Below are 17,668 nucleotides of genomic sequence, written 5' to 3' on the forward strand. Positions count from 1 at the left end.
GATTAAAGGCTTTCCATTTTCTTTGTACACTGCATGAGATTAAGCCATTGTGGCCGCTAACCTGACTTTTTTAAACTCTTCCAGGAGACACCTGGTATCCTTCGAGCAAATCTAGGTGGATTTTACTTTGTTGAATTAATTTTTTTCCCTTAAGCAGTAATCATACTTATCCAATTAAATCACTGATTGCCCATTGGTAGGTATAACCATATAATATCTTCCTGCTGCCAAGGGTCCATGAGATCAATGCAGTATATAAGTGAGTTAAAATATTAGATGAATCATTCCAAGCCAGGAAGTTTGTCAGGGAAATACAGTATATTGCTGGAAGGAATAAAATGGCGTCATTTATTTTGTTCTTCATTGTGATCCACAGAAATGAACTATAATCTTTTAACTCCCTACATTTTAGTTCTTTATCTCATAGATGTACATGCAAAATGATGAAAGTGGGCAGTAGCCATATGTTACTACAATACTTGGATTGGGAGACTTTAGGGAAATACCATGTATTAATCTAATTAACTCTGATTAGCTCATACTATGAGTTGTACTAGCCATATTTCAATGGCCAGGAGAGTTTTTTTTTAAAAAAAAAGACTTTAAAGAGTGTCAATATGTACAATTGGTAAGGTTTCCAAAGTGCTAATGACAAAACATTTCATCATGTCTATTCCAATATGTCATATTGCATTCTGAAGCTAAATAAATACACTTTTTCATTAATCTGAAATATGTGGAGATCGATTTATATCACTCCAGTGGAAGCCAAATGAATAGCCCAACTACATTTCCTAATCTTGACTTTCCTTCTCTCTTAATATTAACTTTTCAGGCGGATAAGTTTCAGATGTATGTTACCTACTGTAAAAACAAACCTGATTCCAGCCAATTGATCCTAGAGCACGCAGGAACATTCTTTGAAGTAAGGACAATTTACTACTTCCCTTACATTGAAAGAGATATATGCTGCAGTTTGGTTCCCATCTTTTCTCTTACCTCCTTTTTTCTCTCTTTTGAATAGCTCTGAGATTTGATTTTTTTTCCTAATTGCTCCCTAGGACAAAGAAATCTTGAACTCTGCTGAATGTATTTAAGAGCATCTGTAATATTACAGGTAGAAAACACTGAAGCTGCTGTAGTTGTTGCTTGTCTTAGAATAGGGCCAAATATTCTCTGATTTTCAGATTGAATGAAGCTAGCAATATCAGTGAAGTATAAGTTCATTTGCCCCTCTGGAAAAAAATACTTTAAATAGTTCTGTTTCCCATGTTTGTAAATTCCTCAAGAAAATTGTCCAAAAGGGCTGATGAGAATTCTAGTTTAGATTCAGTCAAGTTGCTAAGACCTCAATTGTTTGCTTTTAAATGTTTGAACATCGTCAAAATAGCTTAGAATGGAGTGTCACTTCCTTTTCGGGTTTTTAGGTGTCTGTCTCTGTGTTGTTACTTCTACCATAACACAGCAAAAAAAAAAAAGCTATGAATGAAAATCAAATTAACCAAACTTGTGCCAGTAGATAAAGAAAGTCATTGCCTTATCATTTTTTATTAGTACACAAATATTGCTTCATTTGTGCAAATAGTTGCATGACCAGATTCTACCAGATCATAGCAGCGGCTAGGGAAAAATGCATTTGTCTAAGACAAAATAATTATGCTGATTGCTATGGAAATAGAAAAAAATTAGGTAAAATGAGGATTATTCTGATGGTCTTCTGCTGTTAAATTCTTTGTTGCATTCGTGCAACAAAGTCTTTTTTTAAAAAAAGTAACTAGACATGATACATTTGCACTTTCCATGCAGTTTTTCAACCCAGGCCTGTCTCAATTTCAGTAATTAATAGAACTGTCTATTCATTCAAGTGTTAATTTAATTGAAAATTTGCAGTGCAAATGCATCTCAATCATTTGGGAATATTTTAGTCTGTATCACAGTATTTAAGAGTGTGGATTATTTTAAAAAATAACACTGAGTAATTAGTAATTATGATTCAAGGCTAAATTAGATAAACAGTAGGTTTTTGTGACCAACTCCCAATTCTCTGCCGCAAACAAGAATTACAAAAGGACAGTTTAATATAAAAACTGTATTACAAAGCAATATGGGTAGTTTTCATTTTTTTCCCCCTTCCCTTTCTTCTGTTTGTTCCATTGAATATTCCGCTGCTTTTTCTCCTCTAAGCCCAAATATGGACAAGATGTTCTTATTTGTTGCATTGAATAACCAGACAGATCTTCACTTTAGTTAGATACCTATTCTGTTTAGCATAATTATTAATCTACCCCTATATAAAAATGATACACCAAATTGAGAATTAAAGAAACTTTTAAAAGAACAGCAGCCAACATCTTTAATATTATTTGTAAAAAAAACACCATGTCATCAAAAAGCTCAGTTCAGAAGAGATTTCATATTACTTTATTCAAATTTCATTTTTGAACCATACTTGGTTCAATAATTTCAATGAAAGGCAGAAAAGAAAAAAAGGTGGTGTTTTAATGTTTTATTGAATAGGATTCTATAGAAATAGGGGTTTTGCAATTATCTTTGTTACCTTGATCAAAATATATAGGATAGTTCTATGTACTAACCAGCAGAGGGCCTAATACTAAAGGGATTACAAGGCACCCAAGTTCAGTTTATTGGCATTCACGTTTGCAGAATTTTCTTGTGTCTCACTCATCGATGAGGACTGTTAACGGTTCTGTGACAATTCTCAGCAAGATAGCCTGTGAATTAGGTTGTTAACTGAACCACAAAAACAAGTTAAATTTATCCACACTGATGACAGAAGTTTTAAACTTAGGAGGCAGCTGACAAGAGGAAACCCCAAAAGACCATAGAACATAATTCACAGTGATGAATCATGAGGCCTAACAAAAAGATGTTGAGAGTCTGGAAAAAATTCAGAAAAGAGCAGCTAAGATGATCAAAGGCCTGGAGACTAAAATGTTCGAAGAACGGCTGCAGGACTTGGGTTTGGCTGGTCTAAAGAAAAGAAGAAATAGGGGAAGCATGATAACAGTGTTCCATTATTTGAGGGGCTGCCACAAAGAAGAAGGGGTCACGTTATTCTCCAAAGCACCAGAGGGAAGGATGAGAAACAATGGTTGGAAACTGATCAAAAAGAGAAGCAACCTGGAATTAAGGAGAAACTTCCTGACAGTGAGGACAATTAACCAGTGGAACAGCTTGCCTCCAAAAATCGTGGGTGCTCCAGCACTGAAGATTTTTAAGAAGAGGCTAGATAGTCACTTGTCTGAGATGGTATAGGTTCTCCTGCTTGAGCAGGGGGCTGGACTAGAAGACCTCCAAGGTCCCTTCCAGCTTCTATTCTATTCTATTCTATTCTATTCTATTCTATTCTATTCTATTCTATTCTATTCTATTCTATTCTATTCTATTCTATTCTATTCTATTCTATTCTATTCTATTCTATTCTAAATTTTTAATTTAGGATTGGTATGTATCTGCCCTATGTGCTTCCTGACTTCTTTGTCTAAAAACGATAATATTTTTCCCCATAAAGAAATTAGAGGGTATCTTAATATTCAATGCAGTGAAGAAGAAGGAAAACGAAGCAGTGACGGGAAAAAAACCTAGATCAGTTGGGGTCATTTCTCCTTTAAATAAATGAAAGAAACAACATTGATCATATTTAACTAGTTAATTTAAATTAACTCAACTTTGGTTTTGGTTCATAAAGGGCAACAATAGACATTGGCTCAAAAAAGGGTGGCATCTGATTCTATAACATATGTCTGCACTGAGCACCAGAGATATGCTTCAGAACTTAAGGCACTTAAAGAACATCAACATACTTACATCAAATGGTTCTTTCTAAATGAGCATGGGAAAGAGAGCAGAAGTTACAAAATTTCTGTCACATATTTTATCAAAAAAAAAACAACAGAATGATTGATAGCTCCAAAAAACTCAGTCGAGATAGTTAACAGTTAAAAATGATTATTTATGGATTTTTAAATTGATAAAGAATCTGCAAACCTTTTTGTTGCATTCTGGTTATCCATTTTATTTTGATTTAGGGATTGTTTAGTGTTGTTTTTACTTTTTTTGAAGGAAATTCAACAAAGGCATGGTCTGGCCAACTCCATTTCCTCATATCTGATCAAACCTGTGCAGAGGATTACAAAGTATCAGCTTTTATTAAAGGTATGTCATTGATTTTGTTGTTATTCTCATAAGTATTTACATACGTCATACTAAGATGTACTATTAGATGTACTATTTTTTTCCACTAAAAACATTTATGGACATCATAACATAGGATTTATGGTTTGTTTATAACCAACTGTCTTGCCAAGGTCAAATTCTCTTTCTTGCTCTTTGCTTCTTCAGTTGTAAGGCCTCTTGCCAACAATCTGCATGTGTTATATGTGATGCAAATAATATTTAAGTAATGTATCATTTATATTAAAAATTAATAAAAATGCTATTTTGCAGAACATTTACTGATATATTTTGCAATTTTGCCTTATCTTTTCTAATCTTTACAGGAAACTAAGAGTATGGGTCTGGGGCTCTCAGCACAAATCTTAGTATTTCCAATGTATTTACAGGAGCATTTGCTGATACACTTCATACCTATTCATTTGGGACCCCAATTCTTACTCAAATGCTACAGGCTTTTCAAGCAAACACCATATGGACTCAATAGAAATGTTGGAATTCCTTTTCTCATATATTTAGCCCCGAATTACAAGAGAGTGAGGATCACATTAGATTAACTGATAGGAATAGAAGAAATATTGAATATAAAGACATGAGCAAGAGCTGCAAAAGGATGCAAATATTCCAGCTATAAAGACTGGTCATCTTAGAAGATGAACTGCAACCTGGGAAGAACTGTTGCCCTAATGGATTTAATCCTTTTTGTAGTGCCTAATGAGCACTTCTCTTCCTATGTTACCTGTCAAGTTACATCATTTGTTTAGACCACCTTTATTTTTATTCTCCCTTTATCATTCCTTTAATTTCTGCATTTAATTGCTTCCTCCTTTTATTTCATTTCCATTCTGTGCTGTTGTTTTTCTTCCTCCTCCTCTTCCTGTTCTTCTAGAAGAATGTGTGTGTGTGTGTGTGTGTGTGTGTGTGTGTGTATATATATATATATATATATATATATATATAATGTATATGTTCTGTACCAGCCTGCTACCGGCCCTGCAGAAAAGGCAGGGACAACCCCTGGAATTAAGCCTGCCACATTTATTAACATAAAACAGAGCAAACAAGACACCAACCATGAAACAGGAGCTATGAAACAGGAACTAATCAAGCGGTTGCCTTCAGCAAACCAGCCCTCCCACGCATTCCCCTTTTATACAGTTCAGGGCGTGGCTTCTCTCTGCCTCCTTCCGAGGTGCCCCATTGCCTTCCTCTGTTTACTCCTGATTGACTGCCTCCTGCGTCGGGCGTCCTTGAACAGGGCCAGCTGTGGGTCATCTTCATCCACGCTGTCAGGCTCACACAGCTGGGTCTCCGTCGTGACCAGGTGGGAGGGGCCTGGTTGAGGGCTCTCATCAGCAAGATCTTCAACCCCCTCAGCAAGCTCTTCAGCACCCCCCTCCTCCTCTGAGTCGTCCGACCCAACTGCCGAACCCACAGGCTGACCCTGAATCACAACAGTATAAAATGTTCTCTATGCAGAAAGGGATTTTATAGGTTTTGAAATTATTTTAAAGCTATTTTTATCAGTAATTAATTCAATTCAGAGACTGTAGTCCTCGACTTAACGACCTAGCATTTCTGTTGCTAAGTGCCTCATTTGTTAAATAAATTTTGCCCCATTTTACAACCTTTCTTGCCACAGTTGTTAAGTGAATCGTTGCAGTTGTTAAGATAGTAACATGGGTGTTAATGGCTTCCGCATTGGCTTTGCTTGTCAGAAGGTCACAAAAGGGGATCACATGACCCCGGAACACTGCAAATATGAGTCAGTTGCTGAGTGTCTGGATTTTGATCACTAGACCAAGGGGATGCTGTAACCATTATAAGTGTGAAAAACGGTCATAAGTCACTATTTTCAGTGCCATTGTAACTGAATGGTCACTAAATCATCTGCCGCAAGTTGAGGACTACCTATATTTATAAAGGGGACAATGATGTGGAAGGATCGACTATCTGTGGAGATAATGAGCCCCGGGGCTTCTTGCTCCAATTCTCTTCTTGTCCCTCCCCCATTGCCAAGACAACGCAGCTGCCAATCAAGCAGCAGTGTTGGGAGGAGGCAGGGAAAATGGAGAAGAGAAAGACAAGATGCTTGGGAACTCTGCGGCCACAGAGCTGGTGAAGAAATGGAGCCCAAGCCCAGGAGTCAAAGAAATCAGTAAAACTAAAGGTTAGGTAACCCTGCCGAGAAAGAGGCAATTAGAAAGGAGAGCAGCTGAGAAAACTAGAGAGGAAAAACGAGTTTATTTCCTTCTCTCAGACAGGTATAAGGTAAAAAGTCTTCAAGCCATTTTCCATCAGCTGGAGCCAAGATTCAAGAGAGGAAAAAGGGTCAAGAAAAGCCAAGCCCAGAACAAACAAGCTGAAAAGAGGAAGGAAAAAGTAACTTTGACAGAACAGAAACTAAAAATGATAAAATACAAACTGATTTCTAAAAACACACAAAAAAAGACATGTAGCTGTATAGGCAATGACCATACAGAGATTTAGATCGCAGACACATAGATATCAGCAATAAACAAGATAGTCCTCCACTTACAACCATTTGTTTAGTGATCGTTCAAAGTTGCCATGGCACTGAAAAGTGACTTATGGCCGTTTTTTACATGACAGTTGCAGCATCCCTGTGATCACGTGATCAAAATTTGGATGCTTGACAAATGATTCATATTTGTGACGGTTGGAGTGTCCTGGGGTCATGTGATCATCTTTTGTGTCCCTCTGACGAGCAAAGCTAATGGGGAAGCCAGATTCACTTAACAGCTGTGTTACTAACTTAACAACTGCAATGATTCACTGAAAAACTGTGGCAAGAAAGGTCGTAAAATGAGGCGAATTCACTTAACAACTGTCTCGCTTAGGAACAGTTTCTAAATTTGGGGCTCAATTGTGGTCATACGTCAAGGACTACCTCTACAGGTAGAAGATTTAGTACATCTCATACCCTGCAGGCCTTGTCCACAATATTGGCCTCAGAAAGAAGACATCAAACCAGAGCTTACACTCTGCAATTAGAGATGGAAAAGTTTAAGGGTACTGCTGCTCCTGTTGATGCTAAGAGTACTGCTCCTTCTGTGGAAGCTGATGTCCTGCCTTAGCCTGTTAAGACAAAGGAAGGATAAACAATTAGAAGAAGGGTTAGATCTTGCTTACTGAGCTAATATCAGTAAAGTACAGAAATGCTGAAGCCAAAATGGGAAGAAGGGACTTGGCTAATCAAGAAAGATGAAGATAAGCCAATTGGGATGAAAGCTGAATAGGAGGATCAGTTGGAATGATGTAAGAAGGAGACATGTAGAAAAAAGGTTAGGGCAGGGGTATCAAACTGGCGGCCCACAGGCCGGATGCATCATGCGGAAAGCGTGCCCACCCCAGCTCCAGCAAGGGGAAAAAAGTCACGATACGTCGCGACACATCACGTGACGCGGCGAGTTTGACATCCCTGGGTTAGGGGATTGCTCAATCTAGCTCAGAGACGTCATTACCTCTTCAACAGTTATTGGACAAGTAAGGAGGGAAGGTGGTACCAAAGATATAACAGAGAAGGAAGATATTAGAACATTTTACTAGGTTTGAGCAGGTTGCTGCCGTATTTAAATGATCTGAGGAGAATAGTGACCCAGGTGATCTGATAGCCCAGTTTAACAGGCAAGGCCTTGCCAGTTATTATTACTGAAACAACACTCTGCCACACAATTTATAAAATGGGGGTGTTGAATCAGACAGTTTTATTTTACATAGTCCTTTTCACACAACTTGGCACTCAGACTTAATAACCCCTTAATTGTGAAACTGTTGCAGTTGCTTTAATAACAGAACTTACCATCTCTTGGCTGTCACAATTCCTGAAGTATATAAGAAGACAGTTAAGTATCTCACAATTGCCATAACTATTAAGAAACTAACTTACATCCTGCAAATGACTTGATTGGCTGCGATCAAAAGGAAACAAACTTATCCAGATGTTTTGTTTGTTTGTTTTGTTTATGCACTTTTTCCAGGAGCTTTTAACATGCTGCGAAGAAGGAAAAGGAGAACTCAAGGATGGTTTGGAAGTGATGCTCAGTGTTCCTAAGAAAGCCAATGATGCCATGCATGTAAGCATGCTGGAAGGTATGTAAATATTAATCTGCCAGGGAAGAGAATGGGCATGTATAGGACAGTCTGTTAATATAAGGCTGATGTGTTTTTGTCTGTCTTACTGATAACTATGATAACTACTTAATAACGAATAACTATGAAGAGTAACAGAATAACAGAGTTGGAAGGGACCTTGGAGGTCTTCTAGTCCAAACCCCTGCTCAGGCAGGAACCCCTGTACCATTTCAGGCAAATGGTTGTCCAATCTCTTCTTAAAAACCTCTAGCGTTGGAGCATCCTGCACCCAATTGCAAAAAGCTTTAGGAACGTTCATGTCACGAACTGCATTAAACATTCTTAGGGCCTTCTTTTAAAAATGCCCAAGTGTGCCTTTACCCATCTCTAGTTGTTAAACTTTGTCAGTTTTAAGGAGTACCTGAATCCTCCTTGGACACTAATTTGCTATTTCCATTCCCCCTCATTGCATGATATGTTTTTTTGGACCTCTTAATTCTTTTGTGGGGATTTATATCCAAATGCTAAAAGAGCTGTTATTCCTTCACCATAACTTTGAGTCTCATCTGGATGCACATTCCAAATAGGTCCTCTGATACACTGAGACAGACCATTCCTTCATCTAGCTCAATACTATCTAGTCATGGACTGAGTGTGGGTTTCTGAAACCAATGCTACAAAGGGTTTGGGGGTTTTTCATTTTTGTTTGTATTTATCACAGGATTTGATGAAAATTTGGATGTTCAGGGAGAACTGATTCTTCAGGATTCATTCCAAGTATGGGATCCCAAATCTCTCATCCGGAAGGGTCGTGAGAGACATTTGTTTCTCTTTGAAATCTCTCTAGTTTTCAGCAAAGAGATAAAAGATTCTACAGGACATACTAAATATGTTTACAAGAACAAATTACTGGTATGTTTGGAGGGATCTTTATGGGCTTCAGAACCTTTATTATATTGGGAATGGAAGATAAATCAAATTATCTGTTTGATTCTACATGTCATACTTTACATCGATTCATTTTATTGTACTTTACTAAAGTAGGAGTGGTTATGGAGACATGAAAAAGTTAAAAAAGGTTTTTATTATTAAATACGTAGTATAAAAATATACTTTGCCATTATATGTGAACTCACTCTGAGCATCATTCAAAAATTCATGAAAATACCAGTTTCAGCCATCTCTTTTTTCCTTACAGACCTCAGAACTGGGAGTAACAGAGCATGTGGAAGGAGATCCATGCAAGTTTGCCTTGTGGTCTGGACGGACTCCCTCTTCAGATAACAAAACAGTGTTAAAGGTAAGTCTCCAAAATTATTTTCCTCTATCTCCAATGGTTTTTAATTTTTTTCCTCAGTAGAAACATTCAGATCAATAATCACAACCTGGGTCCTTTTCCCAATTAATTGAACTTATAAAGCAATCCATTTCAGATCTTGCTACTCAGTGTATGAGTAGCAGTGCATGAAACTGTGGGACAAGTATATATAGTAGATATAGAAGGTGAGCTCAATGCACATGGCTTACACACGCACAGACCATGCATTCATAAGCAATGTGAGCTTTATACCCCAGGGATTCTAATGTATACAACATAATGCTATTTGAGTGCCATTAGTCAATCTTTTTTAGTTACCACATACTCACTAGATCAAACTCATTGGGTAAAGCATAGAATGCATTTGTTCAATCTGCAAATAACATTCTATACATCAGGCACAAAAGTCTATATATAACAGTGTATACATACTGTATATTAGGAATAGCCTTCATTAAGGACCTCATTGAAACATGTAACATTATAATGTATAGTCATATATATCTTGGAAGGAAATTATCCTAATCCTAAACATTGGATTAGAATGAAATGATCTGCGGTTTTAACACAGTGTAAAGCAAACAACACTATTCACTTTTTACTGCTCGTAGCAGAATTTACTTGATGGAAATGTTCTTTATAATCATTTATTTCTTTAAAAACTATCATATGCCAAACAGCTTTCTTAGTGTTAATGGTTTTGGTTTTTTTTTAGGTTAGGGTCATTTTACAGAGCTCCATCGTTTTAGAGGCTTTGTTTGAGAAACTAACAATACAAGAACAACAATTTCCCCTCTCTAAGCATATTATACATATTATGTATGGGTGTGTGAACACTGGGTTGGGTTAGGTTGGGTTGTGTCATACACCACATACAATACATAGATTATTTTACCTTTATTTGCCTTTCTTTTACTAGGAGTGTACTTTTAGCACATGAAAGTTTGCTGTCTTATCAGGAAAACTGTTCAGTTGTGTAGGTAAATGAATGAAAGCAACTTTTGAAAAGAAGCAAAATACAGGACCATACTTGAGAAATACTTTAATTCTATCTTCTGCCTTTGCTGTTGAAATGTTTAGGCAACCAGTATTGAAACTAAACAAGAATGGATTAAAAATATTCGAGAAGTGATACAAGAAAGAATTATACATTTAAAAGGAGCTTTGAAAGAGCCAATCCAGCTCCCTAAAACCCCAGCAAAGCAAAGAAACAACAGTAAGAGGTAATTTTAGTCGTCCTGTAAATGTTCTATTTTGTTTTGCCACAGAAAGTCTGGATTTGCACTACAAATTCAAATGCTGAATAACAATATAAGTAGATCCACATTCCATGATATGCCACACGCACAAAAAAACCCAGACCAGATCATAGCTTAGTGCTAAATGTGAACTACACCAATATGTTTCTGTATATTGATTGTATATAAATTGTATTTATTCTGTTGAATTGATAAACTTCCTCTATAAGAGTTAGCATCTTGCACTTGGTAGATCAAGCTTAGACTTCCTGAGCAGTGCTTGGGGAATGTAATTGGTGAAAGTATGTTTAGTGAGGTAATGTTTAGTCAGGTGTGTCTGTCTGTCTGTCTGTATATCCATCCATCATCCATCCATCTATCTGGATCCAGATTATGTACTTTGTTTTGGTAGGATTAAAATGATGTTAAAACAATGGCACAGGAGTAGATGCTAACTTTTCCTAGTAGTCATTGTATTAATAATCTGCATTGATTAGATTATTGATAACATACTTTATAAGGTTCATATCCTCTATTTTTTATTTTACAAAAGGGTTCTAGTACTGAAGTTCCTTGTAATAGTATCCTATAAACAGAAATTGGAATAAAGGGTGGAAAATAGTCCATAATCTTTCAAATTATCAGAAATATTTTAAAAGGAAAATAAATTAGTTTGCTCATATTGTATATTTTTCAAAGTTCAATAGCCTCATCATTTAAACCACAGAAAATGTGAGAACTGAGGAACTGAGATCAGTTTTGCAAAACAGCTAGACTATAATTTAGATGGCTGGGTTTGGTTAAGTGAGAAATCCAAGCAGAACAGGTCATTGGCTTGCCACATTCATTATGGAGCTATTTTGAGAAATGTTGCTGTCACTATATAAACCTGGAGTAGTCAGTTTTAAAGAGCAAAAGTGGTTATTATGTACTAACCTCACTGTAGGGATGACATCAGTATTCTAAATTACAGACTAAGTTGTAACACATGTGTGATCAGCTGAACAACTACTTCTTCCCATTGTGCCTGAACACTTTTCAAATTCATTCAAGAAATTTCTTCTTGTTTTTTTCCTCTGTAGAGAGGGAGGAGAAGATGCTGACAGCCAAGGAGATGGGAGTAGTCAGCCTGACACAATTTCAATTGCATCCAGGACTTCTCAGAATACAGTAGACAGTGACAAGGTAGGATTTATTCTTGAAAATCTGACACCTCTAAAATACAGAAGAATAGGTGAGAAACAAAAATGAAGTGGCATTTCTTCGTAGAATTATTGTTAGTAACAATAGCTGAGAAATAAACTATAGATTGTTTGTTAATTGTCACATATAATAAGTATATTTTTAAGCGACTGGCTACTCCACATTCTATAACCATAGGCATACTGGAAAAGTCAATTATGCATCAAGTGTTTTTAAAATAATGCCTTTAAGAGAACCACGAAGATTCTGTGTGATATGTTTGCTGACCTTCACAATGGAAGTGTTCTGTACCAGCCTGCTACTGGCCCTGCAGAAAAGGCAGGGACAACCCCTTTTACAAGTAGGCAAGAGGCTGGAACTAAGCCTGCCAAATTTATGGATACAAAAGCAAACAGAACAAGACACGAACCATGAAACAGGAGCTATTCAAGCGGTTGCCTTCAGCAAACCAGCCCTCCCACGCATTCCCCTTTTATACAGTTCAGGGCGTGGCTTCTCTCTGCCTCCTTCCGAGGTGCCCCATTGCCTTCCTCTGTTTACTCCTAATTGACTGCCTCCTGCGTCGGGCGTCCTTGAACAGGGCCAGCTGTGGGTCATCTTCATCCACACTGTCAGGCTCACACAGCTGGGTCTGCGTCGTGACCAGGTGGGAGGGGCCTGGCTGAGGGCTCTCATCAGCAAGCTCTCCAACCCCCTCAGCAACCTCTCCAACACCCCCCTCCTCCTCCTCTGAGTTGTCCGACCCAAATGCCGAACCCACAGGCTGACCCTGAATCACAACAGGAAGATGCTCAAGTGTCTTTCACGTTTTGTTGTTCATGGAGCACGTACTTGCTTTTGAACAAAGATAGGAAGAATTGCAGAAAATGAACTGCATGTCGTGGGCAAATTAGGAGGGCCAACTTGATTTTAGAGAAGTCACAACAAAACCAAAATCCAAAAAAGATAGCAAACTGTTCAAGGGGCAACTGACAGCTTCACTGAAACAAACAAAAACCAAATGTTTGCTATCTTTGTTTGGTTTAAAAGGCATGAATGTTGGGCTGCAAATGCTATACATGCTGAAGATTTGTGCTATGGTAGCCTCATTTGCATTTTCAGAAAGTAGATCTCAGAAGACACAGTGCAATTTTGTGTGTGTGTTCATATTTGCTGCAAGCCCAGTGACACAAAGCTTTCCAGAGAAAATTGGAGGGCAGTAAGGGGCGGTTGACAAAGAATTTGGGCTACCCAGCTCTAGGAATAGAGCTGGGTACAGATGGACTACAAGCCTTTTGAAGTTAATATTCAAGGAGACAGACTATCAGTTATGAAAACAGGTGCACATTTTAGAATATGGGGCCCAAAGTATAAAATTTAAATTGCATCATAGAATGATGAAGAAATTGTTTGGACGAACCAGAAGGCAAGAAATTTCTTTGCTATTATTTTTTGCTATAGTGTTTTTTTCTCCACAGCTAAAATTTCATGTGTTTCGGATTAAATTGTCATTTGATATCTGGTTTGATGTTTCTTTCAAAAGAAGCAGTGATATAAAGTTTTATTGCCTGAATAAACATTTCATGTATGAGATATTTGGAAATGGCATTGATGATAATGATAAGCCATTTTATCTATTTGGAGAATCAGTCTGGGTAACAAGAATAAATCTTAATTGAGTAATTTAATTTATATAGTATTTCTAAATTACACAAGTAAAATCTGCCTTATAGATATATGCCAGTATACTTGGTTTCTTTCCCAAATAAAGTGTGAGTGATATTATCCTTTGTAGTCAATAGGCTCAGCAAGTACATGGATCATATGTATCTGAAAGCTTCTTGTCTTGACTTATTTTGAGACCATTTTTCTATGTACTTTGTTTTTATGATTAGAGATAAGTGAACTCATTAATTATGTTGGTTGCACAATACTTTCATTTAAGAAATAGTCAAGGTTTTAGAAAATCAACTGCCAGTATTATTCATAGAGGTCAAAACAAGTAAGCAAGGTTAAAACCTTACTATGTGCATGCAATATCAATGTACACACAAAAGAGGCAGGGCTTAGACCATAGTTCTACCTGATTTCACCCCCTCTGTGGATGCTATTGTCATAGGCAAAGAATATTCTTGATTTGTGTATATTTCAGACACAATAAGTAAAGCAATTGCTATAACTTTGCTGATACTCATTTTCAGCACAACAGGAGAAACCTCTCTCATTCAGAATGCTCCAATAAGAGTACATTTGGCCTCTGTGATTTTCCATTTGCTCTTCCTCAATCAACATCTCAGTTGCCACGCAACATACTGATGCAATTAAGTCTTGACTTTCCTGGTTCTTAATCCTTCATTCAGGAATTGTCTTAATGGCAGAAGGCTCACAAACACAGGATAGCAAGATTAGCCTCTTTATTAGGAACAAGAATGAAGCCATCTAGTCATTGTATTTGCCCTGCAACATATAAAAATAAAAATCTTATCCAAGTCTGTGCTCCAGGGTTTAAATTCTAGACTTTTTCCTCCTGCCTTTCCAAATTAGAAGCTTGACCATTGTAATAGTTCTCATTAGCATGGAAATTGTTCCTGCCTCACCAACTTCATTCTTTATTCTAGTATGTTTCCACTTTTGCAGTAATATAATTTTTACTACAATTATTTCCTTAATGTTCCTGCTGTGGTGACATTTAAATTGTACATTGGCACCAGTACATGTACCTACATATAGCACAACATGATACATACTCATCACCATAAGTGTCCTCTACATGGCTACTTTCCTTGGTACTCCCCTGCAAAAAGGAGTAATGAATAGTGAATGCAATTGAAAACTTATAAATTTAAATCTTATCCAAGTGAGCCTTGGTGGAGCAGTGGGCTAATGCCTCCTTAAGTAACACCAGCTGCCTGCAATTATTGCAGGTTCGCATCCCACCAGGCTCAAGGTTGACTCAGCCTTCCATCCTTCCGAGGTAGGTAAAATGAGGACCCAGATTGTTGGGGGCAATTAAGCTGACTTTGTAATAATGCCGCTTGGGGTGTGTGTGAAAGCCCTAATAAGCAGGCATATACATAGAATGAAGGCTACTGCTAAGCTTGTAAGCCGCCCTGAGTCTTCGGAGAAGGGCGGGATAGAAATGGAATTAAAATAAAAAAATAAAAAAATAAATAAATAATGATCGGTCATAACCACACAATACTACTACAACACTTTTAACACTTCCATTTACCATTATCAAACTATTCAACTCCATGTTTTTTCCAGCTTACTTTTCATAGTCTAAAATCATCAAAGCAGTTTTGTAAATAAAATTCTAGGCTACACCGGTCTCTCTGTGTAGGGTAAGCTTTAATGTATATAATAGGAATGGATGATTTTTGCTTTTTATTACAGTTAGCTTTTTCACTTTGTCTCAGTTTTACAACAGTTTCTTATTTCTTTTTCATTATCTATTTTAAATCCTGAATGTTTTTATGTGTGCATGTTAAAGCACACATAACCATATGAACTTGGCCCTCTTTTCAATGCTTTCTTTCCTAATCTAGTAACATCCCTAATATGTACATTTTAATTTATCTTTTTTTGTTTTATTGATTTAATTATAAATTATTTGATTGTTGTGAGTCATTGAGGTGTTGAGAGGTAGGTAGCATACAAATAAATTATTGTTATTATTAATGTAATATTTTCCTAGCATATACTATTTTATCAAGTCCCTGCATTGTGAAATTTAGAGAAGTGCAAACTGTATGAATAATTGCAATCTAGCTTATCTATTCATTCAGTCTTACTATAATCAAATTAATTTGTCCTCTATTTCTATATAAGAAGGGTTATTGGTATCCATTTCTGGAATCCATTAAATGTCATTAGAATAAGCTATAGAATAATGGTCTGTTTAAAAAAAGGAAGATTAAAATACTTCAGTTGTTAAACTATTAATTTGAAGCAGCAGGAAGTCATTTCTTCACATTTAGTTGGCAGAGAGTTAGAATGGGCAAGAGTGAGAATAAATTATCCTGTTGTGAATAAATTCTCCTGTTGCTATTGGGTTTTTTCACTATCTATATAAGCAAATAATCCACAGCATGAGCCAGAAATATAAATTTAGATTATAGCCATCTGCTTTTAAACAGAGTTTAACCAGCAGCTTCCTGAATGTGCAATGCCACGTTATGACCCTCCCCCCATTTACCCACATAAAACTACTCATGTGATTTGCCCCCATCTCCCCACATGTGCTTCAGTTGAGTATGATGCCTGAAAGCATTGATCATCAAAGGATTTGCTTGGGTGGAAAGCACTATAAGGAACAGTAAACAGGGTGAACTAGAAATTCAGGTAAATGAGGGCAGATATGATATTGTTGCCATTACAGAAACATGGTGGGATGAAACCCACAAATGGAACACACAGCTAGAGGGATTTAACTTATTTAAAAGAAACAGACCAAACACAGTCAAACTAGAGTCTTAGATTTAAGAGAGCTAATTTCAATAAACTTAGAGAGAGCTTGGGTAGGATTCCATGGATGAGAATCTTCAAGGGGAAAACAACTCAAGAAGCTTAGGAAATTTTGAAAAGTGAGATAATAAAAGCCCAGTCTAGCACAATACTAACAAAGAAGAAAAATAACAGCTCTCAAAAGAAACCAGCATGGCTGCATAAAGAACTCTCTGATAAATTGAAAGATAAAAAGGACAAGTATAAAAAGTAGAAAGAGGGGCACATAACTAAGGCAGAATATCAGCAAATAACCCGAGCCTGCAAAGATGAAGTGAGGAAACCTAAGGCTCAGAATGAACTAAGGCTTGCGACCAAAGTCAAAAATAACAAAAAAAGCTTCTTTCAACATGTAAAAAACAAGAAAAAAGCTAAGGAAATCATTGGTCCATTAGTGGGGGAAAGTGGCAAGAAGGTGACAAGCAACAGGGCGAAAGCAGAACTATTTAACTCATTTTTTGCATCTGTCTTTACACAAAGGGAATAAACAGTCCAACCTATCAAAAACAGTATCATGAAAAACAGATTAGAAACACAAGTTAATGATAAGTGAGCACCTGTCCAGCCTAGATGAGTTCAAATCACCAGGACCAGATGGACTACACCCCAAGGTTCTGAAGGAACTGGCAGATGTGATCTCAGAACCACTGAACTATATTTTTCAAAGATCCTGGAGCACTGGGGAACTACCAGAGGACTGGAAGAGAGCTGATGTAGTTCCCATCTTCAAAAAAGGGGGAAAAATAGATCCAGGAAACTACAGACCTATCAGCCTGACCTCAATACCTGGGAAGATTCTGGAAAAGATAATCTAAGGCAATTAATATTAAATTTTTTAAAAAGTAACAAATTTTGGAAAGCATGCAGATCATGACAACTGGAATTATTTCCAATTTCTTAAAAAGCGGTCTGCTCTATTATAGGAAGAGTAAGAGTCTTTCAAACTGTTGCCCCTATCTCCTTGATAGCAATGCTTTTGAAGTTTGTTTCTTTCCTCTGTTCCTCAGCTTCTTTTTTTGGGTCTTGATGACAGAATGATTGAGCCCTTAACAAATTTATTTTTCAACATTCCACTGGATCAAACTGAATAAAAACCAAATGCAAACCAAGACAATGAAAAACCTAAGCTCATAAA

General features: G+C 36.9%; 1 protein-coding gene across 4 annotated transcripts in view; it reads left to right on the plus strand.

Annotated features, from left to right (window-relative positions):
- The window catches only part of KALRN (kalirin RhoGEF kinase), a gene marked incomplete at its 5' end in the record, with an annotated part of 564,822 nt that overhangs the window by 426,688 nt on the left and 120,466 nt on the right, over positions 1 to 17,668 (plus strand). For all 4 annotated transcript variants that reach the window (XM_081316371.1, XM_081316370.1, XM_081316372.1 and 1 more), the window contains 7 exons: positions 836 to 925; positions 4,084 to 4,176; positions 8,196 to 8,307; positions 9,011 to 9,201; positions 9,488 to 9,589; positions 10,688 to 10,830; positions 11,928 to 12,030. In XM_081316371.1, the coding sequence (XP_081172497.1) occupies positions 836 to 925; positions 4,084 to 4,176; positions 8,196 to 8,307; positions 9,011 to 9,201; positions 9,488 to 9,589; positions 10,688 to 10,830; positions 11,928 to 12,030 (834 nt within the window). The remainder of the gene's footprint in view (positions 1 to 835; positions 926 to 4,083; positions 4,177 to 8,195; positions 8,308 to 9,010; positions 9,202 to 9,487; positions 9,590 to 10,687; positions 10,831 to 11,927; positions 12,031 to 17,668) is intronic.

Source organism: Vipera berus, assembly GCF_964194415.1.
Source record: "Vipera berus genome assembly, chromosome: 1".
Classification (NCBI taxonomy): domain Eukaryota; kingdom Metazoa; phylum Chordata; class Lepidosauria; order Squamata; family Viperidae; genus Vipera; species Vipera berus.